General features: G+C 39.1%; 1 protein-coding gene across 1 annotated transcript in view; it reads right to left on the reverse strand.

Moving 5' to 3' along the window:
• Window positions 1-16172, reverse strand: part of rad17 (RAD17 checkpoint clamp loader component) — a 62384-nt gene that overhangs the window by 45023 nt on the left and 1189 nt on the right. Inside the window, exons 2-5 of the mRNA XM_072582131.1 lie at window positions 12737-12853; window positions 10438-10719; window positions 6039-6122; window positions 515-677 (exon numbers count right to left, since the gene is read on the reverse strand). Of these exons, the coding sequence (XP_072438232.1) occupies window positions 515-677; window positions 6039-6122; window positions 10438-10719; window positions 12737-12781 (574 nt within the window). The 5' untranslated portion in view covers window positions 12782-12853. The remainder of the gene's footprint in view (window positions 1-514; window positions 678-6038; window positions 6123-10437; window positions 10720-12736; window positions 12854-16172) is intronic.

Raw genomic sequence — 16172 nt, forward strand, 5'->3', positions numbered from 1 at the left:
AGCCAAAATGGGGGTGGGAAAAAGAAAACAATGCGTAGCAGAATCACTGCATTTTAAAAAAAAAGCAAATTCATGTTTCCTATCCCATCACCCACAGATGTTTGGTTACCTTCCATCAAAATCAAAAACACTAGTTATTCAAATAAGAACAACATCTGTTTCCATAAAGTGCCATGTTACTGGCAAAAATAGTACTGACGATCAAATTAGCTGATCTATAAATCAGCACTGACATGTTGCAATAGACAAATCACTGCCATTTCATATTTAATTAATGAATCCAGACCCCACACTATGATGCCATTTGCCAGGTATCTATTCACAGTACTGTTTGAGAGTTGCTTTCTTCTTAAAAAAAGCTTATATAAGAATTGAGTTACAGAGTTAAAAAAAAACAAGTTTTAATTCTTAGTCTGAATTTGTGTAGCTGACTGAAAGCTTGTGTAGTGGTGATACAATTGGATCATTATTTGAACAATGCACCTGAACACAATTTGCCAAAATCCACTCTTACCAGTACGAAAGCAGTCTTTAAATTCATCATAGCTTTTAAATTTGTTTTCTGACAAAGGATTTGCCCATTCCAGTAGCTGGATTCCCAACTCCTTTACAAGAACTTGTACTGTAGCAGTCTTACCAGTGCCAGCAGCACCAGTTAGTAATAAGATGGAACCACCCTTTAATGTGAAAACATATGTAGACTTGATTAACATTCATATGTCACAGAAATTTTCAACATGCTACAGCTATTACATTTGATACTCCAAGTAAGACAGCAAGCAAACAACATAGTGCATTGCAAAAATGATCAGCTGAGACTTCTTCAATAAAAGTTCAAAGTATTTGTGATTAGTTCCCAGCTCCCCAAAGGCTCAATTGGTTTGGAAGGGAGTTCAGCCACCACAAAAGACCAGCCAGTTCCCAGGATGGTGAGACTGCATAGACCAGGTAGGTTCCACCCGGATGGTAATAAAGACACTAGAAATGGCTTCTTTTGAGATTAATATCAGAAATATTTAAAAAGTAAATAAAGCTGATTAAAGAAAAATATATTACTGACCAGTTTTGGGAGCATTGCTTTGAAAACATTATGGGAATTGGCTTGTAATGCACTGGACAAGTAAAATTACAGAATGAGATGCCAGGTGTGTTACATATAGTCTATGATTTGCTTTGTATTTTTGAATTTTGAACGAATGGCAAATAGGTTTTCCATGCCTGAATGGGTTTTTAATTGATTAACTTGCAAGTACTTTTGCAGTCTTGAAGTTTTCTTTTAAAAAAAAAGACTGTTCTGCAGACTAATGGAAACGTGTTTACATTGGGAGGGAGCAAAGTAAACAGTGGTAAATAGCTTAGAAGGTCAAAGTTATTTTTTATTTTGAGGGGAAACACTCACAGCATGTAAAAAAAAACCTTTTGGCTTCGGTTTGGCAGTTTTGCCGAAGCCTTGGCTGAACTAAAATGTATCGAAACAGTTACTCTTGAGAAAGGGAGATAGTTCAAGACTGTTAAGAATGGGATAAACTCAGTATAAAAAGGAGTTTAGTTTAAATGGTTCCAGTCCAGAAATGTTTGGTTAAAACCCCAAAGGGGTTATGTGAAGCTAGGAAAGTCTAATCTTATGAATATGATGGATCAAGGAGGCCATCAGATTCTCATGATTTGTAAGTTAAGCCACAGCCAAGTAAAACCCAATATGGAATAGATAAATAAACTGTCTCCAGCATGAGTACAGTAATGAGAGGCTGTTGTGATTAGCAAGTTGTACTTTTACCATGTGTTTCAAAATATTCAAATGCATGTTACATGTGAATAATTCAATTTATTCTATTTTATCTTCATTTCTTTTGAGAAATAAATCTGTGTTTTATTGTTAAAACAACATCTGCTACAAGGTAGGCTTGTATGTCAGTTAAAGGTCATCTTGTTGAAACCAAAAATGACCTATAAAGGCAAATTTTAATTTAGGATCTGAGTTGCCTAGTAATAATATCAACCTATTGTTACGACATCAGTTGAAGTACAACTATAGAAAGGAAAAACATCCTATTCCTGTCATTCAGTGCACAAGAATTACAATATCAATGTGATTTTTAGTCATCGATAGTAAAGTTCACAAATTGATGAATGTGACAGAACAGGTTGAGAAACCAGCTCATTTGGGTTTCATGCAGAGTGCAAAAGTTCACAAGTTGAGAGGGTGCAGAAGAGTATTACAAGGATGTTGCCGGGACTGAACATTTGAGCTACAGGGAGAGGCTGAATAGGCGGGGGCTCTTTTCTCCCCCCCCCAACCCGGGAGTGTCAGAGGCCAAGGGGTGACCTTATATAGAGATTTATAACATCATGAGGGGCATGGATAGTGTGAATAGCCAACGTCTTTCTTCTTGTGGTGGAAGAGTCTGAAACCAAAGGGCATAAGTTTAAAGATGTGAGGGGTAACTTTTTTTATGCAAACGGTGGTGCGTGTATAAAGTGAGCTGGCAGAGGAATGAGGAGGCGGATAAAGTTATAACATTTAAAAGACAACTGGATGGATATTTGAATAGGAAGGGTTTGGGGGAGATAGGAAATATGCTGGCAAATGGAACTAGGTCAGAATGGGAGGTCTGGTCAATGCAGACAAGTTGGACCAAAGGGTCTGTTTCTGTGCTGTATGACTCCCCATCTCTCTGTATGTCTGTCTCTCTCTCTCTCATATATACATTGAACTGGTTCAATCTCAACATGGAGGATTATTCAATTCTGGACACTTTCAGAAGAATGTAAAAACTTGAGAGAGGGAGTGATTCCAGGGATCAAGGACTTTAGTTATACTGATAGATTGGGAAGTTGTGGCATTTCCCCTTTGGAGAAGACTCAGAGAAGGTTTAATTGAGGTGTTCAAATCATGAGTTGTCTATGGAGACAAGATAAAAAGAAGTTGATCCCACTGGCAGGTGGATCAAGAACCAGCTAACACAGAAACAAGGTTTTTGGCAAAAGAAGCGACATCAACATTGGGAAAATATATTTTTGTTGTACAGCAAATTGTTAGGATCTGAAATGCATTGGCTGTAGTAGCAGGAAATTAAACTATAGTTTTCAAAAGGGAATGGAGTAAGCAACCAAAGCAAAGAAAACAGAGCTATGTGGAAAGGTTGAGGGTGGGTCTAGCCATTACCCATACACCAGGACATCAGTGCCAATACCTTACCCTAGATAGAGATGTCATAAATATGCACAAGACAGTGAAGGTACAAATTATCTAACTTTGTCTCCTGCACAGTAGATGTTATCCATGTCTCACCACTTTCGAGGTTTGTATTAAGGGCACAGGTTTAGTCAACTCTGTTTGGTGCTATCAAGCCAGGTTGGCATTGTTCCACATTCTCCTACTCAGCTTGAACATAAGCACATGTTAATTTCAGCATCAAGTGACAGATTGGTAGCAATTGCACAGCTTAAATACTTGAAGCTTTCAACACTACTTATATGATGGTATGGCAAAGTCCAGAACTTTGGTATTTGTCTTCCTGATGCTGATGGTCAAACTAAACTCTTGACAGGCAAGAGAGCTTGTCCATTTGGTCCGAAGATCTTTCACATTACAGAATGCTAATGTTCCATCACCAGCATAAAGCAACTCTCACTTCTTTGTCTTGGCTCTTTGGCAAGCAAGACAGAGCAGCTCTCAGTTCTGGAGCGTAACCTGTCGGCACAAGGCAGTCGCAAAAAGAATATACCCAAGACTGTTGTGCCAGAAAACAATTTTCTATGGATCTCAAAGAGTTCCAAATTGCCCCATCATAGTTGACCTTATCCAACATGTTGTCACAGAAAGAGGAGATCACAGTGAGCAGCTTCAGTGAGCAGCCAGTTTTCTCCAGCAGTAAAACAGACCATTTCTGATCATGTGCTTGAATATTTTCATCGATCTTACCAATGCAAAATATAGTGCTTTCCTTGTTATTGGCATTTCTCTTGGAACCACCTGATAGATGATCATGTCAATTACAGATCTGAAACATATTACTGCTTCAAAACATCCCAAAGCATTCCACAACCAATTTGTTAGCTCTTGAAGTATGGTTCGTTGTGTTTTTACAAAGCAAGGACCAAAACCCAGCAACTAAATTAGTGACCAGATAAGTATGTCGGTCATACCAATTGGAAGATAAACACTGGCCAATAAGACAGGAGACCTGTCCTATTCTTCTTCAAATACAATTAGAAGCATTCCCTCACCACTGGACTGGTGTTTTAGTTGAAATTATACTCAAACTTCTGACTGAAGAGGGATACTATGACCTGTTCTACTGTTGAGTGTGGTGCTGGAAAAGTACAGCTGGTCAGGCAGTCTCAGAGGAGCAGGATCGTGGGTGATTTGAACATAAGCACTTCATCAGGAATGTGTCGGAAGGGACCCAAGGGGGCTAAGAGATAAGGGGTGGGGGAAAGAGGAGGTGGAGGTAGCTGGCATTGTGATAGGTAGTTGACAGTGGGGGGGTGATGGTGATAGGTCGGAGCAGAGGGTGGAACGGATAGGTGGGAAGGAAGATGGACAGGTAGGACAGTTCAAGATGGTGGTGCCAAGTTGGAGGGTTGGATCTGGGATAGGGTGGCAGGAGAGGAGATGAAGAAACTGTTCAATCCACATTGATACCACATGGTTGGAGGTTCTGAAGATGGAAGAGAAGGAGTTTTTCCTCCAGGCATCTGGTGGCTAGAATTTGGTGATGGGGGCGACCCAAGACTTGCATGTCCTTGGTGGAGTGGGAGGGAGAGTTGAAATGTTCGGCCACATGGCAGTGGGTTCTTTAGTGAGTGTGTCTCAGAGATTATCAGAAACATTCCACAAGTTGGCAACCTGTCTCTCCAATGTAGAGAAGACCACATTGAGAGCAACGGACACAGTAGATGGTGTGTGTGGAGGTACAGGAAACTCTGTTGGATGGGGTGCCAGAAATGGAGATGGAGCCCCCTTCAAGGGCTGCAATTTCCTCCCTCACGTGACCAACGATGCCCTCCAGCACATCTCTTCCACTTCCGGCACCTCTGCCCTTGAAAACCACCCCTCCAATCACAACAAGGACAGAACATCCCTGATCCTCACCTTCCACCCCATCAAACCAACCTCAGGATACAACGCATTATCCTCCGCCAGCTACAAACAGACCCCATCGCCAGAGATATACTTCGGTCTCCACCATGATCTGCGTTCCACAGAGACCATTCCCTCTGCGACTCCCTTGTTAGGTCCACACGCACCCCGACACCACCCCACCTTCCCTTGCCACCACAAGAGGTGTAAAACCTGTGCCCATGCCTCCCCCATCACTTCCATCCAAGGCCCCAAAGGATCCTTCCACATCCGACAGATTTTCCTGCACCAGAGATTTACCTATCCATCTTCTTTCCCACCTATCCGCTCCACCCTATCACCCCACCACACCTTTATGTACCTATCACATTCCCAGCTATCTTCCCTCCAGCCCCACCCCCATATCATTTATCCCTCAATCCCCTTGCCATCCAACTCCCCCCATTTATCTCTCACACCCTTGCACTCCCACCCCCATACCCCCCATTCTTGATGAAGAGCTTATAGTTGAAACTCCTGTTCCTCAAATGCTGCCTGATCAGCTGTGCTTTTAGAGCACAAGACTTTTTGACTCTGATCTTCAGAATCTGTAGTCCTCTCCATCTCCCTGTTTTACAGTTGAGCCAAGATGCAGCCACAGAATGTGTTGCCCTTCAGCCATATTCTGATCTGGCTTTCTGAAGGCACAATTTGGTTCACAAATATCCTTTGATACTCTGATAATTTCACAAAAGCAATCACTGACCTCTGAACTCCTCAGAGCAGAAGACTCCCTGGTTAGGTCTACGCTTGCTCACCGCGCCCCTCCCCAACAACCCTTCAACAACCCACCCTCCACTCCTCGCACCTTCCTTTTTTTTACCCCTAGAATAATAATCTTGTGGTAAATTCAAACTCCATTGAAGATCACAAGATGAAAAGTGAAAAACACAAAACAAGTATCGTGAGTCACCTGGTGGGGAAACCTCTCTACAGTGTGGGCTTTGAGCCAATTTTCAACCTCTTCAATTTTCTTCTTATGAACTGCAAGTTCATTCTGAAACAAAGAAAATAAATGACACCAAAAAGAGAAAGAGCATTGTATCCACATATCTGAATATATTCAAAAAGTAATGTATGTGTGTACATAAAATACATAGACAAAAATTTAGTAACTATTTATTTCAAATGTTCTGTTAACAGATCTGATTTGTGACTAGCAGTGTACTCCAGGGATCAGTGCTGGGACCCTTGATGATTATTTTGTGCATTAACAACTTGCATGTGGAGGGAGAAGAGCAAGTAAGTAAGTGTGCAGATGACAAACTAGTGTTGATAGTGAGAAGGATGGTCTCAGTCCGCAGTCTGATATTGATCAGTTGGCAAATTGGGCAGAGCAATGGCTGTGAATACAAAGGAGAAACATTCACTTAAGACCTTACACGTTCTCTGGCTTCATGCACAGATTAGCCCTTTGGTCTTTGATAGGCCCCTGGCAATCCTCTTCCTCTTTATATTAGTTATAAAATATAAATTTTGAAGTGTGTATTGGTTATAACGTAATTCTGTCCCAATTGGTTTAACTGGTGCTGCTATTACATGATTTTCTTATTAACATTGGATTGCACAAGAATGGAACTACCATGTTACAGCAGAACTGACTGTAGGTACTTTGCATCAGTGTTCACATTGAAAAATACCAGCAGCAGACCAGAACTCCAGAGTTAGGGTATAGAGGCGAGTGTAAAGGCCATCACTAAGGAGAAGGTGCCTAGAAAGCTGAAAGGTCTGAAGGCAGATAAATCACCTGCACCAGATGGACTACACCCCAGGATTCTGAAGGAGACAGCTGAGGAAATTGTGGAAGCGTTGACAGTGATCTTTCAAAAATCATTGGAGCTAGGGAGAATCACAGAAGACTGGAAACTGGCTAATGTAACACCCCTGTTTAGGAAAGGAGGGAGACAGAAGGTTAAAACACTGGTTAGCCTGACCTTTGACATTTGTCAGATTTTAGAGTCAATTCTTAAGGATGCGATTGTGGACTACTTGGAAGTACAAGGTAAGATAGGGCTGAGTCAGCATGGCTTCAAGAGGAGGCCATGCTTGACAATTGTTAGAATTTGAGGTAAGCTGAAAAAATTGCAAAATAAGATCTGTGCCCAAGCTGTTGGGGCAAGATAATGGGATAGACTGGCTGATTTGAAGTACACGGAGTTAAAAGGGGCCTTTTTCAGGATGGCAGCCAGAGACCAGTGAAATTCTGCAGGGGTCTGTATTGGGACCACAATTGTTCACTTTAAGCAAATGATTTGGACAAAGGAACTGAGGACATTGTTCCAACTTGGCAGATGACAAAGATAGGTGGAGAGACACGTAGCGCTAAAGAAGTGGGGAGGTTGCAGAAGGACATATACAGACTAGGAGAGCGGACAGAGAAGTGGACGATGGAATACAACATAAGAAAATGTGACGTTATGCACTCGGATTGGAAGAATAGAGGCATATGCTATTTTCTAACAGGGAAAAACTTGGGAAATCTGAAGCACAAAGGGACTTGGAGTCCTAGTTCAGGTTTCTCTTACAGTTAACATGCAGGTTCAGTTGGTAATTGGTAAAGCAATTTCAATGTTAACATTTTTATGGGGCTAAAATACAAGAGCAGAGCTGTACTGCTGAGGCTGTTTAAGGCTCTGGTCAGACCACATTTGGAATCGTGTGAACAGTTTCAGACTCTGTCCCCAAGGAAGGATGTGCTGGCATTGGAGGCATCCAGATGAGGTTTACAAGAATGAATACTGGAATAATCAAAGGCTTGAGAAGTATTTGACAAATCTGGGCCTGTACTCAATCAAGTTTAAAATGATGAGGCGGGAGCTGATTGAAACAAACAGAACATCGAGAGACCTGCATAGATTGATACAAAGACAACATTGTCACGAGCAGGAGAGACTAGAACCCAAGGGCACAGCCTCAGAGTGAAGAGATGACTGTTTAGAGTTGAAAGAAGGAAAAATCTCTTTCACCACAGTGGTAAATCTGTGAAACTCAGAGGGCTGTGGAGGCCAGGTCATTTAATGTATTTAAGGCAGATAGTTTTTTGATTTAGTAAGGGGATCAAGCATTACAGGAAGAAGGCAGGAGAATACAGTTTCTGAATATTAGCCATGATCAGATGATGGTGCAGACTCGATGGACCAGATGGTCTACTCCTCTATCTTACAAAGGTAATTAAAACCAGGAGCATATTTTCCATATCTTTGACTGCACCTTCCATCCAATCTGGCCCACTGATTGTCAAATTTATATTTTTAAATTCCAAGTGTATACTTTCAGAATTTTGAAGCACATCTATGTAAAATTAACAAAAGGTTAATTTTACAAAGAATCATGTGGTTGATAACTTGAAGGGTGAATGTATAAAAGGGAGGGTATTCATAATGTACTTGGAAAAACTGCTGGCAAAAATAAACTTCCACATAGACTGCGAATTGGACAAACAGGTGGCAAATGTCCTTAAAGTCAGAGGTAAGGTAAGAAGGTAATATTTATTAGTATACCAAAAGGATGCAAATATCTCATTTCCTATTTGAGGTGTGTTATGCAGTATTAAGGATTACTGAAATTGTTGATCGTATACATTTGCTAACTGTAATATATCTGTTTAATGATTCATAGCTGGACTTGTTCAATTAAGTGTGAATTAGTTGCACATGGACAATAACTTTCATTTTATGAAAAGTACCAAAAACAAAATTAAAAAAGTGAAGTGAAGCACAGCACAGGAACAGTATCAAATACAACTTGACAAATATACAATTTAAATAATGATCTGTATTTGTATTAGCAAGTAGTTCACCTTCTAACTTGCCAAAGCCTAATCTTTATCTACAAACCACAAGTAATGGAAAACTCCTCACTTGCATGGCTGAATGCAGTCCCAATTACTGCTAAGGAGCTTGACACCATTGAGGACAAAGCAGCCTGCTTGAATTGGCACTGTATCCACAAACATTGTTTCCCTCCATGAGCAATGCTCGGTAACAGCAACGAATACCATCTACAGGATTCACTCAGAAATTCACCGAAGATCCTTAGACAACACCTAAATCCACTACCATCTATAATAACTAGAGCATTAGCTAAATATGAACACCACCTCCAAGCTTCCCTCCAGGACGCGCACCATCCTAACTTGGAAATAGACCGCTATTCCTTGTCGTTAACTCCCTACTTGCAGGTCTAATTACAGCAAAATGGCTTGCAGCAGTTCAAGGCAGTTTACCATCACCTTCTTGATGGAAACTAGGCCCAGCCAGTGATGCCCACATCCTACGAGTGAATAAATAATGTGTAATATTAAAAGATTAAATGGGAATCTCTCTCTGGACATTAAAGGGTTGAACTACACTGAATGAACATTCTGGAAGTGGATGGGGACAACAGTCATGCTGGAATGCAAATGACTCCCATCCCAATGAGACTGTCATTTGCAACTGCTCCCCCTATTATTATCATCAAGTTAAACTATCATTTAATCTTTTCCATACTTTCACAGCCATCCCCAGGTTCGCTTGATCATCCTTGATGCGGAGGTCCATCACACCTACATTGCCTGAGGAAAAAGCAGGAGTCAAAATTCATTTGCAGGGCCACCCCGAAGCTAGGACATATCACACCTACATTGTCGGGGGTGGGGGGGGTCAGGAAGTTGTCTGTATAACGATTCCTCAGGATTAGGGCATTAGCATTATCTCCAAAGATGATCTCATCCTTATATCATATCTGGGGTAACATGTGACTGTGAAACTGCAGGTTGTCTTGAGTGGCATCTGTGAGCATGACCAACTGACCTGTATAAAGGGGATGTGTTTTCTTTGTTCAAAGCCTCACTTTGACTCAACTTCGCGTACAGCATGGAAACAGACCCTTCGGGTCCAACCCGTCCACGCTGACCAGATATCCCCAACCCAATCTAGTCCCACCTACCAGCAACCGGCCCATATCCCTCCAAACCCTTCCCTTCCTTGTGAAGAGGGTCAAAGGGGGTTACCTAGTTTGTACAAGCTTGAATAAACATTTATGTGTTTGCAAATGTTGGTGTGCGCGAATTGCATCTTGTGCGTGAAATCTCACAAGAACCTAACATGTGCAATTAGAAATTAACATTGTTACTTCACAGAATGAGTCATGAATCCAAAAGAAATCTTAAACTGCTGAAAAGATGTAACACCATCTTAATCATACGTACAAAGGCTGCATTGATAAGCACTATTACCCAATAAATGCAAGTGTTGAAAGCAACAATGGAAATTTGTTTTAAAATCTATATGCCCAAACTTCTTTGGATTTATTATAAATTCCATACATACCTGGTTTTGAGGTTTATATTCATCCACCCAGGCTTTATCAGAATTTGAAACTGAATTTTGTCTACAACAGTCAAAGATGTGGTCTGCACCTGATGCCTTTGTCCTTTTTCTGCTCTTTGTGACGTTTAAGATTGAGGACTGCAATGTTTTGTCTTGTTCTCTCCAAAGAATTTTCTGAACTCCAGCACTGGACCCTGAATTGCCAGATGGTTTTCTGTCCAAGGTTACCGGTAAACTAGAGTTGCTTATACCATCAAAAGACGGATTCACCCAGTCTGTCACCTAAAATGGCAATTTTGGAAAAGACAATTTAATATATTGCCTTTCATGACTGGTCATCTCAAAATTCAATACAGTCACTTAAGTATATTTGAAGTCACAGCTAAAAATATGGCATAGAATGTGCACATGCCTGGAAAGAATGTGAGGACAAGATCATTTTTCTCTTAAGGATGTCGATTGAGGGATGAATATTGGCTAAGTAGTGAGAATCAATGTCACTCATGTAATTTAGCCCTCATCAACCTAGCAGATTCTTTATATCTTCAAGAACAAGTTTATTATTACTTACTAGAGTTATGCTGAGTTCACATAATGACATTCAATAGGAGGTAATTACTAGATTAATACTGCAATATAATCACATTGTTTCCTAAAGTAAATCTTCTTTCATATGATGAGATACAGCAAGTAGTCTTAAATCTTTAAATTACATATATTTACAAACTGGCATGTTTATTTCTACTCAACTTCTGATAATGTAATTAAATATAGAGAAAAGTACAGTATCAATATGGGTATTTAACAATATGAAGTTTTATAACTTATTTTAAAAGTACTGTTACAGAAATGCCAATTATTCCACTTTAGCAAGGCCAGACATATCAACCTTAACCAAGAACAGTATTTCAGAGGAATGCAAAGCAATCTGTGACAATGCTGTTTATTAAACAAACAGTTTGTTAGTATATTGAAAGCTTAAATCAAACTAAATTGAAATTTCCTGGACGTAAAGATGACAAATATGAACAACATTCTCTAAAAAAATTCAAAAACAAACACAGTCCAATATTTACAAATTATTACTGAGTTTTTTTCCTCTGTTCCAATTTACCCAAAGAGTCTAAAAATAATTTGGGTGTATTGCCTCTGTATCTTTTAGTCCCTCTGATACCTCTCACATAGAAACTTTCTCTGTTGAGACTGGTTAATGAAGAATTATTTGAAGGGCTGGATCTCAATTTCTGCTTCTTTGTCACCTCAAACAGTGGGTTTCAGACAAGTATGGCATAGTCTCATGATCTGTCCCTGTCAAGTGGTGCTGGATAGACACAACAACAGCATTCTTTATTTTGCTGTCTGCTTCTCTTTCATGGCAACATCCTCCATGTGTCACTGGCAGAGCAACTCATGTCTGCTACTGTTGTTGAGGATTTCTGGGACCAGGAGCACAGAACAAATTATACTATCACTTATAACAATTGAGTTTCAAGGAGCATCATATGCAACTCAAACTGTTAATTCTGTTTCTCTGTTCAGGAGATGTTGCCAGACCTGATAAGTTTTTCCAGTCCAGCATTGGCAGTAGCTTGCTTTGAGTATTATCATTTAATTGGATATGTTTGTTACGCCTTAAAAAGGGGCATAAACAGGTCTATTAAATTGACTTTTGATTTCATGGATTACCCTGGGGTATCTCAGTTTTTCAGCAATGGTCACTGGACAGGGTGCCGAATTTCCTCCCTCTCTCAAACCCAAGGAACTTCTGGCACTTCCTGTTGCTCAGCTGAGAATAACTCGAAATGGTAGGTGAACTCAGCTCTTCCCATACTCTTCTGGCTCACTGAAATGCTTTTTCTACTAAACTAATTAAAGTTGCATTGGATATACAGTACAAAAATCATCCTTCAGCTTAAACCGCTCATGTTTATGTTCCACACAAGCCTCCTCTTGCTTTAGTTCATCTAACTCTGCCCGAATGTGCCTCTCCTTGATAGTATAATTTGGTAAATCTATTTGTCGCAAACACTGCCATGCATCAGCAAGTTGCAGAAATTCATGTCTTGAACAACAAAATCAAAAATGTAGTATTCTGAGCATTAAAAGTCAGAATATTTCCTCTAAATGTGAATAATTTACCATTTACAACATAATTACAGCTTCGACTTCCAATTGAATCAGAAGTTGCATGACTATTGCAAATAGAAACAAGGGAACAACTTGTGTTATCACTCAGGTACTATAACTTACAAAATGTACAAACTATAAACCCAACATACTGATTGCAAAATACATATACCTTAGCAGAAACAACCTGTCTGCTGATAGAGGATTTTGACATCATCAACTTGGGCGTTATTCATAAGCAGGCTACGTTCTGCACCACCAATAATAAAGTCACTTCTCTCAAGTTCAGCTTCAGGAAAGAAAGAGAATATCAAGTTTTAACTCAATCATTTACCTGTTTATGGTCACTAAGTACTTTCAATTAACAAAATATATATTGTCACCTGGATGCAAGTCATTAATAAAACTGAACGGGTAAACTCAGACATGGATTTTCTGCTTAATTGTGTTAGATTATTTGGCTAAATCTCCTAAATAAATCAGCATAAACAGTACAAAGGATTGTGGAATTTTAAAGGCATATAGTGATTCACATCCAATTTTTCCCAACAGTATCAAGATCATTGTGCAAAACACATACACAGAAGTGGCATACACCCCTGCAATGTAATCACTATTTCAGGCTTTCTGTAATTACACTGAATCGAACAAGTTTGAGGCAGCTGCAAAAATTAAACTAGATCTTTTCGGTACCAGGTACACTTTGTCAGTTTTAATCTAAAAATTCCAAAGGAATAACTATTGTGCCTTAATCTAACTAATAATTCAGTACTTTTTTGAAAAAAAGCATTTTCAGTCAAAGTATAATTAAAGTGCAGATTTTCACAATTGGAAATAATACAATTGACCTCCCTATCCTTTAGCTGGGAAAGTGAAGTTGTGGGAGGTGGTTATAAAGTCAGCCATCACTCTGAGCTTGATCACAAGCCAGTTATCCTGCTGAAGTAATGTCAGTGAGAACACAATTGAGCATCTACAAATGGATGATTAATAATTACTGTCCACGATCACGTGAAAACAGAACACTTCAGAAGTGGTTAAACAGATACTTTTGCTGCTTTCATCAGTCCATTCCTAACTCAGAGATACTGAGATCAATAATTGCATATTTCTTTATTGAGAGCAAAACGTGGATTTGTCCATTAAATCTTACTACAGCACATCATTGGTAATGAGAAACGAGGAGCAGCTGAAAATTAGCTGGAAGGTAATCCATTTTATATAAATCAGGGTCAGATTTTAGCTTTTAGAAGTTTTTCATAGGTAAAATAATACAAATATACTTTATCCTCAGAAGGTTTTGATCAGACCATTTGTATATATTGAATGATGAACAAGCAGGAGGGACTAGAGGAATGACAGACTAAGGTGGCATGATATTACAGGTTATTTCTCTCTATTGTCTTTCTTCAAACTAATAATTAACAAATTCCTGGTCGATATCAGAATACCATAAAAAAGTTACATGATACAGAATGATCTATTTTGGATTCCAATATTTAAGAAAAACAATGCAAAAAGAAGAAGAATTGCAAACTGGGATTAAAGAAATTTATAATTTGCTTTCAACCATAGAATAGGCAGAGGACAACAATCAAGAAATTTATTGTTTGAACAAGTGTAATGAACATAGCAAAAACAAATCATTTGAAACTGGCTAGTTAGATGATTTAAATTTTGAACATATTTCATTTCAGGAACATAAAAAGATAAACTACTTAATCAGATTGCATTCTAAAACAAAATTATGGAAACCTTATACCTCTGAACATTGCAAAAATGCAAGTTTCAAACAATTCTGAGGCAGTTCAAACCCATCAATTGCACAGAACTCAGTGTTTAAGTGATATGTAGGTTAGATGCATTTATTCAGGGGTAAATGTAGGGTAACAGGGTAGGGGAATGGGTTTGGGTGGGCCATTCTTTGGAGGGCTAGTGTGGACTTGTTGGGCCAAATGAACAGTTTCAACACTGTAGGGATTCTATGAGAACTATTGAGAGGGCCACGTTTGGTGTCAGGATAAGCACTCTGAGGTGGCCACTTATATAAAGTTGAAAACTTAAGTTTGACTGAAGCATAACAGCAAAATTATATTGTACAGAATGCAAGGAACACCATATGTAACATGTGAAAATTAATTTAATATAAAAATTTGCAGCAATCCATTAGACATTTGGGAGTTATTAAAAGGTACCATCATGTCCCAGACAATCACTGTGTTTCCATACGTGCAATACCAGTGAAACTTTTTGACATGCAATGAATTGTGTAATTACAGTACTTTTACAATCTGCAGTCAATGAAAATGTTTCTCGGCCAATTCAAATGGTGGAATTAATAGATTTCATTTGGATAGATACATTACATTACTCTTTGCTTACTTATTACTGTCAAGGCAGTGGACCAGTGCATTTTGACAAAATTTAGCAAAACAACCTCACCATTTCCTGTAGCTAGTGCATGTAAAACAAGATGAATTAAATACATAGACCCGAATATATTTTTGAAAAATTGATACAAATTCACATATTGTACAAACTTTACCACACTGCACTGACTGACTGGTTTGATTTGTCCAAGTAGCCAGATGCTAGATTTAAAAGGGAGTGATTCAAATCTATTATATCTTGAACAACTTAAATGTGTGCCTTTAACACAGAAAAACGTGCTTCACAGAAAATAGTCAGACAAAAATCAACACTGATGCAAAGCAAGAAACAATATAGCAAGTGATTAAGTGTTTGGTCAAAGCTAAGTTTTCATGAGGTTCAAAATTGGAGCGAGAGAGGTAGAAAAACCAAGATCGAGAGTGACTTGCCATTTAAAACTATTAACACGTAGCTGGTGGGATAAACAACGAAATCGCATCCCTTTCAGGAAGGCAAGCTAATGGTGTCTGTTTAAATCCTAAAACTAGATTTTTATCTTGACAACATAAATCTGAGCTGATTACGTACATGCAAACTAAGGAAAAACATTTTGAATCTTAAAAGCCCTAAAGTGTGGAAACAGGCCCTTTGGTCCAACAAGTCCACAGTGACCCATTCCCCTATTATTCTATATTTACCTCTGATTAATGCACCTAACCTACAAATCTCTAAACAGTATGGGCAAGTTAGCATGGCCAATTCATCTAACCTGCATATCTTTGGATTGTGGGAGCAAACTGGAGCAGACATGGACAAAATGTGTAAATTCCACATAGACTGACAATCTCCAGAGGCTGGCATTGAACATGGGTCTCTGGGACTGTGAGGCAGCATCACTAACCAATGAGCCACCGTGCTACATTTTGGAGAGGGCGAAGCAGACATTAGGAAAATATTTCACTCAAATGGTAGGGTTCCATAATTAAACAGTCTGATATTAACCAAAAGAAGACCTCTTATCCTTGATTTTGGAATGGCAATGTGTACAGTATGTGCACAGTATATAAAAAAAAAGAACTGCAGATGGTGGAAATCAGAAACAAAAACAGAAATTACTGAAAAAACTCAGCATGTGCACAAGCATCTGTGGAAAGAAAGCAGAATTAACACTTCAGTTTCAGAGAGCCTTCTAGGCTTGCTGGGTTTTTACAGCAATTGCTTTTCTTATTTTTATACAT

The sequence above is a fragment of the Chiloscyllium punctatum genome, chromosome 2 (genome assembly GCF_047496795.1).
Source record: "Chiloscyllium punctatum isolate Juve2018m chromosome 2, sChiPun1.3, whole genome shotgun sequence".
Taxonomy (NCBI): Eukaryota; Metazoa; Chordata; class Chondrichthyes; order Orectolobiformes; family Hemiscylliidae; genus Chiloscyllium; species Chiloscyllium punctatum.